The sequence below is a fragment of the Acomys russatus genome, chromosome 26 (assembly GCF_903995435.1).
Source record: "Acomys russatus chromosome 26, mAcoRus1.1, whole genome shotgun sequence".
In the NCBI taxonomy this organism is placed as follows: domain Eukaryota; kingdom Metazoa; phylum Chordata; class Mammalia; order Rodentia; family Muridae; genus Acomys; species Acomys russatus.
The window spans coordinates 13,876,643-13,890,757 of NC_067162.1; the positions used below are offsets into that span (position 1 = coordinate 13,876,643).

At 52.7% G+C, this 14,115-nt stretch overlaps 1 protein-coding gene across 5 annotated transcripts in view; it reads right to left on the bottom strand.

Annotated features, from left to right (window-relative positions):
- Nucleotides 1-3,169: 3,169 nt before the first annotated feature.
- Znf423 (zinc finger protein 423) overlaps nt 3,170-14,115 on the bottom strand; it is a 304,774-nt gene continuing 293,828 nt past the window's right edge. For all 5 annotated transcript variants that reach the window (XM_051169358.1, XM_051169359.1, XM_051169360.1 and 2 more), the window contains one exon: nt 3,170-3,578. In XM_051169358.1, the coding sequence (XP_051025315.1) occupies nt 3,549-3,578 (30 nt within the window). In that variant the 3' untranslated portion in view covers nt 3,170-3,548. The remainder of the gene's footprint in view (nt 3,579-14,115) is intronic.

Genomic DNA, 14,115 nt, shown 5'->3' on the forward strand with positions numbered 1-14,115 from the left:
AGTTTTCATAGCCTTTGTTGATTTTGCCTTGATAGACTATAGACACACCTAATTTCTAGGAGTAGGATATGTGATCTGTATCTGCCTCTTTCCAAGGTAGAGAGCCTGAAATCATTTCCTTTACTAAGGAAAGGGGGGGGGGAACCTAGCAGTCTCCCTGTGTCACTTGACTGATTCTCGTTATCATTATGTTTAAATAAAAATATTGACATGCAAGGCGGAGGGCCGGACACTCCAGGTACTGGAGCAGTTCTATCCAGTGTGTGACGCGGGTCAACTTCTCAACTTCTCTGGACCGCTACTGGAGCATCTAAAGCAGCAAGGACGCGATGGAGAGCACTAAGGTCACCTCTAGCTTCTGTCTCTAGTTCAGAGCTCTGCATGGACTGAGCCCTCTTCCTCTTCCTCTTCCTCCTTTTATTCTACAGCTCTCCATTCAGGCCACTTCTTTGGCAAGACCTCATTGACACATTCAGACTGGCAGCAAACACAGGGGTCCCCACTTATCACTCACAACATCTGCCTTTCCCCATCATAGCGCTGTGATTGTGCGGTGCTGGGCATCTAGTGGCTTGCTTACTTGGATGGCAGTTGTCAAATGACTCTGTGCTGCAGGAGAGCAAGGGACACACCCACCTCCTCATCCGTGGCCCCTGTCTTAGGTGGTACCTGGGGCACAGGGAGAGTCAGACAACAATGGGCAGACAGATGAATGAATGGGAAACTAGGTCAAAGTTTGAGGGCTCTCATCCCCAAAAACTCACCCCCAGACTAGGAGGGAAGAAAATCAGATGAGAATTCCCGCATTATCAGAAGGACCAATCTATGGTTGAGGGAGGGGCCACACTAGAGACCTTCCTAGGGCAGCTTCCCTAGTGACCAAAACTCTTACCCCCGTTTTCAGAAGCTCTGGTTGGATATTGAGAATAAGGACACGTGCCCCAGGATTCCTGGGACATTTCCAAGCCTGGACAAAAGCTCTCTGCCTGGATGGTCTGCACTTCTAGATGCACCTACCAAGAAAGTAGGCCTCTGGACACCCGCCCCCAAAGCCGAATGCAAATGACACGGCTGGCTTCCTGCATCCTCCGGGCTCACAGTGGCCTAGGAAGAAGGCCTGGCCTCACTTTTGCTCACAGCCAAGCCACAGGCACCATCACACACATGCCCGGGCTGCGCGGGGAACAGGCTCCCTTAGCTTTGAGTCACTGATTTATAGCCGTGCCCCCACTCCCCCACCCTAGCTCCGCTTGACAGCGACGAAGGCGAGTCCCAACCCCCCATCCCGCAGGAAGTGGAGAGGGGCGCTCAGCTGCCGCGATGGGGGCACAGCCAGCGGAGAACAATGGGGCTGGGCGAGGGGAGTCGGCGGGGTTCCCTGGCAGCCTTGTCACCGCCATAAACCTCATTACCTCGCCGTCCCCCAGGCCGCCTCTCTCCTTACCCAAGGCAGCAGCCGGCTTCGCCGCTGATTCCCACTCGGCGTGAAAAGCTCTTAAACCCCCCGCTGTATTTTTAATGGGGGCAGTGACTAATTTAGCCCTACGCCACCAACCGTCAAATCACATCTTCTGTTGGTACTTACTGAGGGCTCACCTGGGCTGCACAGGGCTCGGATAAATCCGGAGCTAGAGAGCGCCCGACGGAGCGAGGTAGGAAGTTCAGGGACCTCACGACAGCTTCCCACTGCCTGCAGACAGGCCAAAGTACCCTGGCCGGACCAGCTGTAGCGGTCGCTTTGGGAAACTTCGCGCCTATCAAACTTTGAATCTCCTCTGAAAGAGCCAACCCCCGTGGCTCTTTCAGAGGAGTCACTGAATATTGCGTCTTCCCACCTTGAGCCCACCTGCATTCCAAGGCGACATTCCCGGTCTATGGACAGGAGCAGCTCACGGAGTGAATCCGTAGGCCAAGGTTTGCTTCGCAACCAGGGAAGCGCCACCCCCTAATCCTTGTAGGAAAAAAAGGAGGAAGGGCCTCCTACAGGTCACCGGAAACCCCTGGCTAGGAACCCCCTAGAAGATGAGGAGCCTAATTGCTCCAAATTCCGCTGACTCGCTATCACATTATAATTAGGTGCAATCTGTCTACTTCATTTCCGCTCTCCTTGCCCCGGGTGAAACGCGAGCCAGGAAGGGCTCTCTACGCAAGGTCCAGCCTCGAATAGGCGAGTCAGACCAGCCAGGCGATCTGTAGTAACGTGGGAGCCGGGCCCAGGAAGCCTGCTGGAGTGTAAGCAAGGTAGCCGGAGAGCCCCGGGTCATTAGGCCAGTGAGAAGCTCGGGGTACACACCACGTTCTCGGGGTTTGTGGATGCAGGTGGCCTTTGAGCACTGCCTTCTGGAATTCTGCAACCGGAGCGCCTGTTTGTGCTTCATGCCACAGGTCTCGGTTGGAAACGTGCTATTTCACCACGTTCCACTCTGGAGCCACCACCCGGCGGGGGAGCTGCTGCCCCCTCCCCTCACATCCTATGCCTTGGCCCAAAGTAGAAGCCAGGTGCTTTCTGCTGCCCTGGCAACGTGAGGGGCCAGTCTATCTGCCCCCACCCCGGAAGAGAAGCGGCAAGGGCACAGCATGCATGAGGGTCAGTCAGGGAAATGCTGTCCATGGCCTCTGAGCCTCAGTTTCCTAAGCCAGAAATGACAAGAGCAGCGCGCTTGATCTTTGTGGATTCTTTCTTCTCGAATTTCAATGACCACCACCCCCACCCCCCAGCTCCTCCAGGCTTCAGGAGCTGGTCTGTGGCACTTCTTTCTGTGGCTCTATTGTATGGAGTCCCCAGGGGCCTGCGTGAGCCCATGGGAACTCCACAGAGGCACACCTCCTGGCAGCCCCTTTGGCTGAGGAGGAGAGGAACCAGGCAGTACCGCTGATCGCATGGATTCCCTTTATTGAGCTGAACTGGTTACTGCAGTCAGATCAAGTCACATTTAAAAGCAGACCATCCAGTTGCACGGAAACCGATTATATTCATTACAGAGTTTTAATCACTGTCCGGTGAACTGGCAAATCCAATCAAAGCATTAGTCTTTAATTAAAAAATTAAAAGGAAATATTCAGACAATAGCCAAGCAATCACATCACGATGCACAATTACCTAGAATTGCAATTAAAAAGTAGTTAACTGAAGGGGGAGAAAGAAAAACAAGAAAGAAAGGAAAAAAAAAAAAAGAAGCAAAGGAAAAAAAATCACACTAATCCTTAAAAAAAAAAACCTATCAATATAATACATGAAGGAACAAAGGACAGTAGCCTCAAAAAGCAGGTTTCTCTAACACTAGAAATGTAGTCTGCGGCGAAAACTCTAAAAGCACACTAGCTGTATGTAGCAGGACAATAAAAAAACACTGAGCATGGAATACTTTTAATCTCTGCCATTAATATTCATTTCCAGCTGCTTATAATAGCAGCGCCTCATGGCCAAATCATTAGAGTTTTACATCTGGGTTGCAAATGACACTTTGATTGGATGTAATGTTCAAATGGCCCTCCCCACGGCGTCTCCGGCAAGCCTTCTGCGGAGAGGTGTCCTGTCGCGAGGTCCCTCACTGTGCGTGCTGGCTCATCGTGTGGTTCTGCAAAGGCGAAGAAAGGAGACACGCATGAGGGCAAAAGAATGGCGAGCATGCCTGTCCCCTCCCACCCGGGGCATGGACGCCGAGAGCTGTAGAAAGCGGCTCGATCATTACAAAACAAAATGCGAAAGCAAAAAGTGCTCAGGGGACGCAGCTGCCAAGGAGCCACGTCGATCCGAGCTTGGGGATCGGTTCCTGTTGCTGCCAACCTGGGTTCCCTGTAAATTGTTATTTATTTATTTATTTATTTATTCATTCATTTATTTATTTTTATTTTAGACCATTCGAGTCGTACCTAAGGGGTGGGCTACGCGGAGGGAGGAACAAGCGGGGAGGCGGCAATAATAATGAGTACCACCTCTCTTTCCCTCCAATGGCTAGGAGGAAACTCTGACGACCAGCAGGCAGCCTCTCCACCCCACCCCCGCATCCCTATTCGGTCCCTCGCTCTCTGCTCCGAGCCTCGCAGGAGGAGATCGCAGATGTGCAGAGCAGCGCGGCTGCCCAGAGACACCCGAGTGAGCGCAGACGCGCCAAGGCGGTGGGTGGGCGACGCCCGTAGCCCAGGCTGGGGACAGGTCACCCAGCAGGGAGGGTCCTGGGAAGAGCCTGGAACTGAGCTCCCAGGGCCCTGCCAGTGTGGTCACGTGAGAGGGAAGTGGTGCACTTCAGCCGCTCTGGCCTGGGAAGCCAGGGCATAGGTGGGACCCCGTGGACATTCCCTCTCTCCACATCCCACGCTCATCTTTCCTCCTGCCAAGCCTGGCAGGGCGGGCAGTGTGGGTCTGTTTCCATCATAGCCAGCGGCCTGGGCATAGGGGTAGATTTTGGCTTCTGAAACCTGGTCTTTTTGTTTCTTTTCTGCCAGTGGTAGTGCAAATTCAGACTATTACCGTCCCTGCTTCAGGCGGCCGGTCCGCCTCAAGACACCTGGAGATGGGAAGCAACTTCCTCCAGGGACGGAGCCAAAGGGGCTGTGGCCGATTCCCATTGCCGGCTGTTTAGTATACCCGTCTCCCAGCCCCAGAGTCCCACAAGGAGACACAGGCAGCCGGTCACCGGCTGAAAGCTGCAGCCTGCATCTCCGCCACTAACCACCAGGGGGCAGGAGAGGCGCCGCGATTTTCTCCTGGACTCCAGGTCTGGCTTCCAGAAGGACCAGAGGACAGCCACAGCTTTTTTTCCTTTCTTTTCTTTCTTTCTTTCTTTCTTTTTTTTTTTTTTCCTTAGAGGTTTGGAAACCTGGGATGGATGGAGATGGGACTACAGCTACTCTCCAGGATAGGTCCTCTTGGCACGCTCACAGCTCACATACCGACACAGGCGCATCGCTTTCGACGCTCATCACGAGGAACGTGAGACTCAGGCAGACAAAATACCAGCCCACTATCAGCCTGCTAGGACCCAAGAAAGCTGATCCAGAATCTAGTAGCCTACACCCAGTGGGTGTTCTCAGTCCACCAACTGTCCACCACAGCCTGCTCCAGAACCCTGCTCCAGGCTAAAGCCCAGGCTGCCAGTATGACTTCGCACCTCAAACGCAGGATCCAAGGTCCAAGGCACCTTGTCTGAGCCTGAAGATAGGCCCCAGGTGGTTTCCATGGGAAACCTGTCCTCCAGTCCTTTGAATAACAACCAGTCACCTGGAACTGAAAGCATCCTATGCACAGATCTGTCCTCCTTGAGGCTCCAGACCTCTTCCTCCAGTCGCCTTCCTAACCAGGCGCTCCTCCAGTTCCTTGGACATTCAGATTGCTCGCCTGGCCTACATTTCCTGTGATAACACCTCCTGGCCAGCACCCCCATGAGTCTGTGCACTTCTTATACAGCAGGCCTGGCTGCCCCTGCTGAGTTGCAGGCAGAACAATAGCATCTGGTCAGGGCTGGACACATGCTGGGCTTCCCGTGCCCCATGGCAGTGTGGTAGGCTTAGCTGCCTGGGAACAACAGCGCTAACGCGGGGCCGAGGGTGCTACCCCACCCCTGGAAAGATGGTGTGTCTGTGGACTGGAGAGCGTGCAGCGAGTTCCCCTGGGTGTGAACCGTGCCCAAAGACAGCAGGAAGCCAGGCAAGACCCTTGAGGGTTGCTCACCTCCATCTTGGGAAGAGCACCTAGGAACCTAGGAATAATGGTGCAGCCCCCTTGTGTAAGGATGCTAAAACAAAGCCATGTGACACACTGGCAATCCCTAGGGGTGGAAAGCCAAGCCTTGGACCACTGGCTAGGAAACTGAGAATAAATAACATTCTTAGAGCCTTCTTCCTTCAGAAGCAATAGCGTGTGCGTTTTAGGTTAGACTGAAAAAGGAACTTCTTCCAAGAGAGTTCTAAGTAAAAAACTTCCTTCCTAAAGTTTTACTATACCAACAAAAGCTCAGGATATCACAGCAGAAAGAAATGTCACACTCAATGCTCCAAACGCAACCAGCACTAGACAGACCCGACGTTCGTCTCTGGGCTGAGCACAGCGAGGTGAGGGAAGACTTGAGCTGGACCCATCTCCACAGGGGTCTCATGCAGGAGTGAGAAATCCAGAAGGATCAGTGGTACCAACAGTAGCCCAGGAGGGCCCAAGGTCACTTCGTGTTCATGCACAGTGTGTGTGTGTGTGTGTGTGTGTGTGTGTGTGTGTGTGTGTGTGTTTGTGTGTGTGTGTGCCGGGTACTCATCCAAGGAAGGCTTCACCTAAGGGCAGTCTCTGAGAAGGTAGAGGAGTGCCCAAGATCCATCACTAAGACCACCCCCCCCCCAACACCTTACAAGGCCAAGCATTCCTCCAAGGCTTCTGATGGCTTCCTCCCACCCTCACGGCTCTGGCAAGACCATTCTAGCTCCATCATGTCTCTTCTCTACTTATGCTTCTGTTATATTTAGTTTCTTCAGAGAAGGAAAAAAAAAAAAATCAGCCTTTAAAGACACTTTTGATCTTACAGTTGAGCACTTCCCAGAACCATAAAGGCTGGCAGCGGGCCGGCCAAAGGCTGCGACGACGAGCCTGGCCAGGACTCCTGGCACCCGCAGGCCTCGATGCCTGCCAGGGAGACACAGGTGTGGGGCAGCGAAGCAGGTGAGGAAAATAAAGCAAAGGCATAGTGAAGGCTCTCGGCTGCCCGCCATCCATTGGGCAGCGCTCCTGCACGCTCACGGAGGGGGTTTCTGTGATACCCAGACTCAGAGCCTCTCCGTGATGCTCACTGCTGGTGTCTGGTTGCGCCTAGCCTGAGAGAATCCCTTTTGTGGTAGTTCTTTCACCCAGAATCCATACTGCCCTCCTGTTGGGTGACGGGCGCTAACTTCTTGCTGGATTTGTGTCAGATAATGTGCTGGGCACATAAGTGTTGGGCTATGTTTGAAGCCTGGTGGAAGGGCTATTTTCATACCCTAAAGCACATGGAACAGGCGGGCCAGCTAGAAGGTCGTGTGATGACCAACTCCACGTGCAGAGCCGCAGCCCCATCCACCTCCACAGCGCACAGTGTTGTGGTCTGGATCTGTTGGTCTGCAGCCGACGTCAGGTCTCTAGGCCTGGGCCTCAGGTTCTGTTTTTCGGCCTGGACTTTGCTTGGTCTCTGCAACCTGCCCACTGGTATCATGTTTGAGCAGCCAAGTATTTTGGCTTATTGGCGGGCTGCCTGGTAGCGTGAAGCGACAAGACTCCTCCTGTCCTGGAGGCACAGGCATAGGCCAAGGAGACTTCTCGGCCCTGTAGATCAATCACTCTAGGTGTTCTGAGAAGCCACCCTACCTGTATGCCAGCTACTCTGAAGACAGTCACCTACCCACAGAGTCCCTGCCTGGCTCTTCCCAAATACCCCCATCGACACTAGCCACCCTCAGAGGTGACCACAAACAGGAAGGCAGCTTTAGTGACCTGTTTGGTACCTTAGGGGCCAAAATGGGCTACATCCTCTGTTTGGTGTTAGCTGCTGCTTGCCAGCCATGTAACCTTGTACCAAATTCTTTGACCTCAAAGTGTGTTAGCTGCCTCTTTCTGAGATGCCAGCAAGACTCAGGAAATGGTAGTATTCACAGGAGCTACCTATAGACAAAGGCCTGGGGATCCAAGGAAGTCCTGCCCCCAGTGTCCCGGAAGTTGACTGTTCTCTGGGATACCTTGCATGGCTCTGCCCTCAAGACAGCAGGTGTCACTGGTTGGTCCCTCTTCATCAGACCTGGCTGGATATTTCTTTTCCCTGCCATCATATATACATGCATGCATACATGCATACATACATACATGCATACATACATACATAAACATTTCACAGACTTTCACTGAGCCCATCTATAAGGTCCCAGGCTCTGTGCTGACGAAGCACAGATGAAGACATCCTGACCCCTCCCTTGTGGAAACACTGCCATGGTGGGGAGTGGGGAGTCTGGACTCAGACATCAAAGACCCTCAGAAGGCAGAGGGGAAAAAAACCTTACTCCTCAAGACCCAGCCTGGGCCTGTGCAGAGTCACACTTACTCTCCACTCACAACATTCCCACCACCACATTCTCTTCATCCAATTTACATGACCTCCCCCCCCCCCCCATTCTCTCTCTCCCGCCCACACTCTCCTGTTCTATCCAGGGCCTTCCTCTAAGAAGCCACTTCATTTTCCTCAGGCCCCTGGCCCAGAAGAGGCAATTTTTCCTCGTCATGCCCCTGTGCCACTCCCTAACAGGCTGCAGCTAGGAGAAGCCCTCGTGGGCCTGATTTTACAGTGGATTATCGCCCCCAAGTCCAGGGGACCAAGCCCTAGGATGGGCCTTAGCCCATTGTCAGTGTGTCAGTGGAAGACAGCTGCTTTAGGGCGGCTTGGCCGAGCAGAGCTGCTGTAGTACTCCACTCATTATGTGTCCACGTCGCAGTCAAGGAGCTTGGCCTTGGGCAGTGGACAGGTGAGGAGGAGATGGGGTGCAGGCCAGCCTCTGCCAAGTTTCCAGCTACAGGATTTCATGAAAAACAGCGGGGAGCGAGGGCTTCTGATGGAGACTCACTCAAGAGGAGCCTTCCTACTGCCCTTCAAGGACAGCTAGAGCTAGTGTGTGTGTGTGTGTGTGTGTGTGTGTGTGTGTGTGTGTGTGTGTGTGTGTAAGGGGGGGGGCACAGGAAGACAGACAGTCACAAACAGAGAGACAGAGAATGAAGGAGAAGCAGGATTAGCCACCCAAGCATCTTGGAGGTGTGAGTAGCACTGATAAAGGCTGCGATTCACAGTGACTGGGGCTCAATGTCTGGCTCTCAGCAGGTCAGACACCATGCACTTCAGTACCTTTCGCTCACCTGAGCCCTCAACAGCCCCCCAAAAGCACTCGCTCCTCTAATCCCTGCTGTGTCGGGAAAGCCTGAGGCGCAGGGTGCCGTGGGGACCCTTTGGTTGAGAGCGGCAGTGCAGGACATCCACCCACAAGGTGTCTATAACCCCCTCTGCCGTGGCGCGGCTCTGCCTGCGAAATGTGAAAAGTGCAGCATATGCTGGGGGAACAATGAATAATTCAGCTTGGCAGAAGCACGGGGTATGTGCTGTGGAGACAAGCCTCCGAAGGAAGGCAGGGGCCTTATTGATGAGGCTCCGTGATGCCAGACGAGGCAGCTTGCCCTTAAATCTGGGCCACTGGGAGCTATCGAAGGTATTTGAGCTGTGGAAGTTACAAGACGCAAGGTGGAGGGAACGCTCATGCCTTCCACCGGAGAGGTGTCTCAGCAGAGGCTCTCCATCTCCCTCCGCTCCCTCCCGTGGCCTCCCCGGCACACAGTCACTTGTCTTTCCCTTAGGGGAGGATGCAGACACAGGCATCTCTGCTCCCCTCTTCTGCTGTGCATCACCTGGGCGGCCCCTCTCTGCTTGTGAGCACTTATTTTTAGCAGCGCTTGACAATCGTCCAAGGGTCTAAGACGAACAGATGGCCTGTCTTAAAGGCTCGTATGTTCGCTAGTTTGCACTTCTGACAAACGGTGGGCACACTCGAGAGCACCCCATAAACAGCGCCGAATGCATACTCACAACACAATTTAGCTAATGCACGTCATTAAAATTAGGAGTGAGTGATGGTTGGGGCTCCCTATAAATGCCTGCCAGGGATGTGCTGCTCCCTGGTGAGGGGAGGCAAGCCTGAATATACTTGTACCCTACTTCCTGCAGCATGGCACTGCCCCACCACCATCGCTACCACGTGTCATCCATTTACCTCCAGGCCAGAGAGAAGTTTGTCCCTGTGCAAGTGACATCGACCTTTTGCATCAGAGTGAGACTGGTGGCCCAATGGCTTGGGACAAAACCCTAAGGTGGCCTATAAGGCAGAGTGAGAGTGGGAAACCCCCCAATGTGAGGCTTGCTTGTCCTTGCTGTCCAGCCAGCAGCAAGGAGGGGCCTGGTACCTGCCACTCTAGAGTAGAAGCAAGGGAACTGCAAAACTAAGCTTAGGCAGGAGTGCTGGGCAGCAGGCATGGGGACCTCGTACCCTGGAGTTAAGAGCCAACTTGAACAAGGTATAGCCTTGTGGGACACCCAAGAGTAAGAAGAGATGCAGGAGGCAAAGAAACACCTTGAGAATAGGAGGAAGGCCTCTGCCCCAGACTCCTTTGCTAGAAGCTTCTCCCAGAGGCTAGCCAAGCTTTAGTTCCTGTATACCCCCTCCTCCCCCAAGCCCTCTCTTGCCCCCAGGACACAAAAGACTAAAGCAGGTGGCCCGCTCCACAACTAGTTCCGCAGGTAACAATTGTTGTCCCTTATGTGAAAAGATGGGAGAAGGTGTGAAAACATAGAATCCAACAGACACTACAGGCATCAGCTCCATGCTCCACCCCTAAAACAAAGCCCAACATGACCTACTCAGAGAATCTCAGGCCCAGGGAGAGGCAGTCACGAGCAGAGGAGGTGAAATACCCCCAGGACTGCTTACAGATCTGTCCCTGTGAGGCAATAGGGTGCGCGCTTGATCCAAGTCTTGAGGAAGATTAGCAACTGTCTCTCCAAAGATGGGCATTTGTGTACCAGGCGGCGATACTTTCCCTTCTGTGGACATTGGTTCCCTCTTCAGTTGACTACTGTGCTGGCTCACTCTGAACACACCAGCCGGCTTAGACCCTGGCTGACATTTCTCAAATATGAATTGGGCCTTGGGTCCCTTCCCTTAAAGGGCCCAAATCAGATCCCAAAAGCTGATTCCTCAGTGTAGGCACAGAGTAAGCCTGTCTATTACAAAGTCAAGCTAGGAACAGTGCTATGCCATGAAGAGATATGGGGACCAAGAATAAGGTGGGAGCTTCTCAGACCAGACCTGCCACTGATTAGAGTCAAAGTCACCTGTATGTGCCATGGGGCATACACATACATAGGTCACACAGGCACAACCAAAGTAGCCTAGACGTAGTTGTGGGAACTCAACTCAGGACATATCAGGGGATAGATCCTAGAAGTGCTGCTCCAACTATGTTGACTGATCTCTGTGGGAGGCCTCCAACATAAGGTGGGTGGTGCTGAGAATGCGTGGGACCCATGCCAGTGCAGAGTAGGGGGGCCAGTGGGTCTGTGTCAGCCTTGAGAGCTCAAGTTTGGTAGGAAAGATGCATAGCTCAGCTCCAGGCGAGTGTGGTCTGAGGCCTCTGGAGTTAGCATACTAACTGGGCCAGGGCTCCTAAGGCAGGGCTGTCTGGGCCAATGCTCTTCCATGGCAGATGGCCCCAGTGCTCTGGGTAGGGTCATGGCACTTGGCATGCCAAGGTTTTGAAGAAGAGGGGTGGAGAGCCCGGTTGCGAGGTCACCCTGCTGTAAACTCTAGGAGTTAGGGATGGCTTCCCTGGTGAGGCCTCCACTACTGCTGAGAGGTCAGTCAGCTTGCAAGCTGGGCAGCAGAGAGAAGGCAGCTGACATAGGGAGAAGCAGCACCCTCCTAGGCAGAACATTCTGGACAGCTGCCTCCAATGTGGCCCAGGATCCTTTCAGGACATTACACTAGGCAAAAATAAGGTAGTCACAGAGAGATGCATGCTGCAGGAATCTTCTTGTTTGGGATCCTGAGTCAGCCCAGCTCACAGAACAGCACTTAGCTGCCAGGGGCTAGGAGAACGGGGACTAGATTTTCAGGCTGGGGAGGTGAAAGAATTCTGGGGTTGGTGGAGCTGAAGAATGCATGGTGCTGTATGCATCTCAGTGCCACTGAGCTGTACACCAGAATGGGGGGAACGGGGGCTTCATGTGACGTGCATAGGGACAGGTTTGCATTGCACTCCCTGTGTGGCCATCAAATGCACAGACTGCAGCAGCCTGTGGTACCCTAGGCTGGGTGAGCTGGAGCCGCAGCATCCAAGGGCACCACGCCACCTGCCAGCAGTTGCTGGCATTGCCTGCATGGAATCTCCACATCCACGCTGCAGAAAGCCTTCCTCCACAACAGCAGAACTGACCACAGCAGTGGTACGGCTCTCTGAATCAGGCCATCATGGCCACAGAACCCAGGCACGAGCACAGAACCAGGGCCCACTGACAAAAGTCCTATTCCAGGGGACAAGAACCTGCTGCTGATGGAGTCATCTGCATTTCTCTCAGTCTGCACTGGAAAGGAAGCGAAGGACAAGCACATCGTAGCCCTTTTTTTAAAAAAAAGCCTCTTTAAAAAAAAAAAAAACATGGAAACAACCTGGAGAGGAGGGGTTGTATCCTCTCGGCTGGTTTCCCACCTTTGGCAGCTTTTTACTATGTCCACACAGAACGATCCTACCTCACGAACCAAAAACCAGGGCAACTAGCCAGTACGGGGCTGCCCTGGAAAATCTAGGTCACACGGCCACTAATTATACTGAACACGTATGTTCAGGTCCCTGAACCGCACTGGTGTTTTTAGGTTTTGTAAATGATACATGAAAACTTTGATCCAGATCTCTTGTCCACTTTCCTCCAAATTCCCACTAAAAAGAAGGCTTTCCTGCACCTTCCAGTTTTCTTGAGGATTACCCCTGCCAACAAAGAGCTGTTCCAGCAGCTATTCTGAGGGTGGCATCCCTCAGAAACGTCACTCCCAGCACCCAAAAAATGGCTTCCAGGGACCACGCAGCTCTGCCCCTTGCCCACAGCCCCCCAGGCTGCCAGGGCAAGAGTCTTGAAGATAGACCTAATTTACCATGATGAATTGTGGCATGCACCGCTGATCCACACTGCAGCTGAGACCCATTACAGCTAATGATCACCACAGTCCTCAGGAAACACGTAGGTGTGTACCCCTGCCAGTCCCGAAGGAGTCACATACCACAAACTGAAGGGTACAGGGTGATCTCCCCCCTACCCCACCACCACCCCCTGGGTTGTTGTTTTTATAGACTATGGCTCACCCAGAAACCAAGCCATGGCCACAGTATTTCTGCCCACACACCTGCCCTATGAACACCAAGGGGGTCTGCCCTACACTTCCCTTCTGTAGTAGCAGAATCCTCTGGATCTGTGAGGCAAGCCTACAGTCATCTGCACTCCTTGTCTATTCCATCCCACTCTGTAAACCAAACGAGTATGTGTTCATGCAGGCAGTTTTAAGGTGGAGTGTGAAATTAAGAGCATATGAGACATGGAGGAGGGCTGGAGAGACGGCTCAGCAGTTAAGAGCATTTGCTGCTCTTGCCTAAGACCCAGGTTCAGTTCCCAGTTCCACATGGCAGCTTATAATCATCTATTAACAGTTCTGAGGAATCTCACGTCCTCCTCTGGCCTCCTCTGGCACTGAATGCGCAACTCATGGAGAGAAAAATATGCACGCACATAAAATTAAAATAAACAGATCTTTTGTTTAAAAAAAAAAAAGAGCATAAAAGGAAGACACTCTAAAAGCTGTAGACTTGATACATGGGTCCTGGAGAGATGGTTCTGTGGTAAAGAGAGCTTATTGCTTTTGCAGAGGACCCAGGTTTAGTTCCCAGCACCTATGCTGGGCAGGTCATCACCACCTATAACTTCAGCTCCAGGGGAATCTGGCCTTGGGCACCTGTACTCATGCAAATAGCCACATCGAGATACAGACACATATCACGTAACTAAAAAGAAATTGTAAATGAAAGTTAATGTATATCCCTCAGTATGGATAGGTGGGTAGATGTGTAAGCTGTCGGATAGACAGACATCTAGTGGACAGATGCGGACTGGGAGGGTAGATGGTGTGTGCCTGAGTGGCAGGAGTAAAACAACGCCTGGATGAATGAATGGGGCGGAGGTGGACGGGCTGGCCAAAAAGCAAAAACAAACACGGTGAGCTTTGGAGTTCAAATCCAGCTGTGGTCACTCACTACGTCTACGACCCTAGCCTTTAGGAGACTTCAATTCTTTTAACTCCTCATTTACACATCTGAAAGGTGGGGCTGACTGCCTGGTTACCCCCCAGTCTTGCTTCCTTACAGTCTTGTTATGATGTTTGAGAGAGAGAGAGAGAGAGAGAGAGAGAGAGAGAGAGAGAGAGAGAGAGAGAGAGAGAGAGAGAGAGAGAGAAGGTAAAATGGCATACAGAGCGCCCTGTATCAGATGGGGCAGCTGACCGTTGCCATGGAGGACCACCATATTTGTA